Source organism: Acanthisitta chloris, unplaced genomic scaffold (assembly GCF_000695815.1).
Source record: "Acanthisitta chloris isolate BGI_N310 unplaced genomic scaffold, ASM69581v1 scaffold18117, whole genome shotgun sequence".
Taxonomy (NCBI): domain Eukaryota; kingdom Metazoa; phylum Chordata; class Aves; order Passeriformes; family Acanthisittidae; genus Acanthisitta; species Acanthisitta chloris.
This window is the reverse complement of record NW_008681132.1, coordinates 17,439-20,850: the sequence shown is the minus strand read 5'-3', so window position 1 is coordinate 20,850 and position 3,412 is coordinate 17,439. Positions and strand designations below refer to the sequence as shown.

Sequence of the window (3,412 nt, the reverse complement as noted above, 5' to 3'; positions counted from 1 at the left end):
TTACATGAATATCTTTACAAAAGGCCTGAATTGGATTCCTTAAAATAATAGGTGGCGGCAAAGGAAGAGAAGGGACTTTATGTCTGATTGACACTTACAGATTGGAGTCAAACCCATGGTCTAACAGGATGAGAAACCCCCAGCCACAGAACACTATGCTTCCCCCCTGTTGAAACATCTCAAAACAAGACAGAGCAAACACGACACAACTTTCCTTAATCTGGTGTCATTATTAATAAATACCCCCACGATGCATGCTTTGATCATGAGAGAAGATGAAAGCACTAAACTTTCTTGCACAGGATTATTGTGGCTTTATATTATTCTCTTTATGAAATAATTAAAAGTAACAATGCTTCCCTTTGCCACCTGCCAAGTTCTTTCCCACTTCTTACCTTGTCGTCTCTCCCCCTAGCTCTGGATTCCCTTTCGCGGCTACCTGCAGACTTCTCACCCTTGGATCCTGCATGTGCTCTGCCCGCAGGCCCACGGGGCTGCAGCCCTGGGGAGTCTTTCCTCAAAGATTTTCCTTCTCGGTTGGGACGTTTTATCTGAGGTGGAGCCCTAACAACAAGCAATCATAACAAAAACATGCTTGAAACAGTGAAAAAAAAGAGCAACATTAAGAAGGAAGGATTCTAATATTTCATTAATTCCCCTACTGCATTAGTAATAGAGTTGACGAGCCCCTAAGTCTTACCTCCCTACATCTGCAAAACCAGCAACATATTCTGGTTGTGTCTGACACCCAAAGTAAAAAGAATACGAAAGGAAAAATTAACAACACTGTTAGATCCATATGCTGAACCAAACCAGGAGATTATATTATGCTACATTCACATGCACAAGTTCTACACAACCAGATGACATTCCTGGTAAAAAAAAAGAAAAAAAAAAAAGAAAAAGGCTGGCTAATAGCTTTGACAGGCCCTAAAACAAAGGAGGGAGGATTTTAAAACGATCCTCCTACCTCTGACTTCATTCCTCTGTGTGAAAATGTCAGAACATAAAAATTGCCTCAAAAGCAAAAGCAAACAGAGTCAAACTGCAACCATATATTTGGGTACATCACCCACAATGCCAAAGAGAACTCAGCAGTGGCACAAGGAGAAAGAATTTGGTTTTAAGACGAGGTGCCACAGCCATTTTGCTCTAGAGATTGGATTTGAAATACAGAAATAAATGGCCAGGAATGTCACCCAAATTTAATGAGTGTCCACAATTAAATCTTGTCCTGATTCTTGGTTCAAGTAACTCAGAATTTGTTAACTCCAACAACATTTTCCTGTAATATTACTTAAAAAGAGTACATTCTTAAACACACCGCTGGATACAACTGCTAAATTTTGCTTTGCATGTGTTTTTTTCAAACTTAAACAGCACAGAACAGTGGCAAATTTTCCTTACTTACTTGAACAAGATTTAAATTTCAACTTAAAAAAAGCAGATAAACTATTGGCCCTTTACCTCTAAGAAAGACAATAATAAATACATCCAAATTTTATGTAACATTGCTACAAAAATTCTGAGTCATTTCTACCACTCACAAAAGTGATCAGCATTAATATTGCTTCACATGTACATTCTTAGGGTTTTATGAAAAGTGAAGATCTGTTTGATAATCATAAATCACAAAAAGTTATAAATAAACTTGGCATTTCTTTCCATTAACCAAGATATTTCATTTTACTCTGTTTATGTGAGTATACACACATTAAAATTCTCTGCTCTTATATTAGAAAAGTGCTGGCATGACAAATGTTATTCTTGCCTGTAAACTGGATTTGTTGTTTCCAACAACCTGTGTCAAGCTCTATTAGGGTGAAAATAGGGATTTCAGAGAATGCACAAGTATCCATTTTAAGAAAACTATTAGCTAACTGAAGTTACCTTAAATATGGTTACGGAAGAGAAATACCATGTATAACAGAACAAGTTTAGCACTTAAACTAACCAATGGATAAAACACAGGTCATATTATCTGTAGCTAGGGAGTGATTTCTAACCACCACATCCTTCAAGATCCTTCAGTTCCAGTTCCTTACAGACTTCTCAGCCACCAGTGAATTCATCTCCTTTGAAAAACTGAAATGGAAAGGTGTTCTCCCTGCACATGAGAACAGCAACTGTTACCAAAAGCCCACTTACCTCTCCAGCAGACTCTAGTTTCAGGCACTTAGTCACTCCTACCAGAATAAAGAAGTGACTCTCTTTAGAATGTCAGCAATAAATCTGACTGTAGTTTAATTACTTGTTTCACAATGGATTAGATTTATTCTTTATTACAAATGACTAAGGGGTAAATTAAATGTGACTTTCATGTTACAAAAGCATTCAAAAAAGAACATAAAATTACAGTGACCCAAGTGTATTCTCCCCACAGTGCCTGAGCCTGTCATTACCTGTGTTCAGCTGGAACAGGAGGAGGCCAAACAGCTGGATCTCTAAAAGGCTCATCTTGATAGGATACAGAGATATCTGGAGGTCTGTCCATTTTAAAACTCTCTAAAGTGTTGACAATGCTCTTAACTTGTTCATATTCATCAACTAATTCTTGTCGGACCTTGAGAAACACATACATTATTTTAAAATTGTTACAATTCAAACTTTAAAAAAGACCAAACAAACATAGAAAGTACCTCAAAAACATATGCTACCCTCAAAAGCAACTGCCAAGCCTTTCTATTCAAAAACCCCAGATCTATTAGGCTGAGAATAGATCTTGAAGAACATGATAAACAACTGAATCTCTGTTGAGTTCATCTTCCTGTTTGTTAATGTCACAATCAGACATTATTGCTAACGCAGGGATCACTCTTCCATGACATGTGCTGATGCTTAGATTTATGTGTGCATGTTGACATGCATGCACACATACTTTTATACAAATAAGGGTGTTGTGGGCACACCTATAATAGATCTAGAATATATTTCCTACTATTCTGCCATAAAAGATCTTCTGTGATTACAGTCTCTGAGGTCCTATTTGTAAAACTGGCCAAATAATTAAGATGCATTATTATGACATTCATTCTGTGAGGGGCACAACTTCACCATACAGTCCAAGTACAAGCCAATTCTTTGGTGAATTGTAAAGATTAGAGCAGAAAATGAGAACTTTAACACCCTGTAACATAAGTTCAAATGATAAGTAAAATAAAAATGTGAGGAAATTATGTCTCAGAAAGAAATCAGATTGTAGAATTATTCAGCTGAATTTTATACTTGAAGTTTCTATTGGCACTAATCAGGGAATCGGAAGAACTACAGTAATTTAAAGATTATTTACTTGATATTCATTCATTTCTGCTGTGAAATCTAGGAAAATCTATGTAGAAATTTGCCAAGTTTTAAGTGATATGGCTTGCCAATTCTCAAATTGTGGACGCTAAGGTCACTGGTTCTCAGCACA

General features: G+C 36.6%; 1 protein-coding gene across 1 annotated transcript in view; it reads right to left on the bottom strand.

Annotated features, from left to right (window-relative positions):
• Window positions 1-395: 395 nt before the first annotated feature.
• LOC103805351 (katanin p60 ATPase-containing subunit A-like 1) overlaps window positions 396-3,412 on the bottom strand; it is a gene marked incomplete at its 3' end in the record, with an annotated part of 12,088 nt that continues 9,071 nt past the window's right edge. The window contains exons 2-3 of the mRNA XM_009077995.1: window positions 2,403-2,563; window positions 396-564 (exon numbers count right to left, since the gene is read on the bottom strand). Coding sequence (XP_009076243.1) covers window positions 396-564; window positions 2,403-2,563 — 330 coding nt within the window. The remainder of the gene's footprint in view (window positions 565-2,402; window positions 2,564-3,412) is intronic.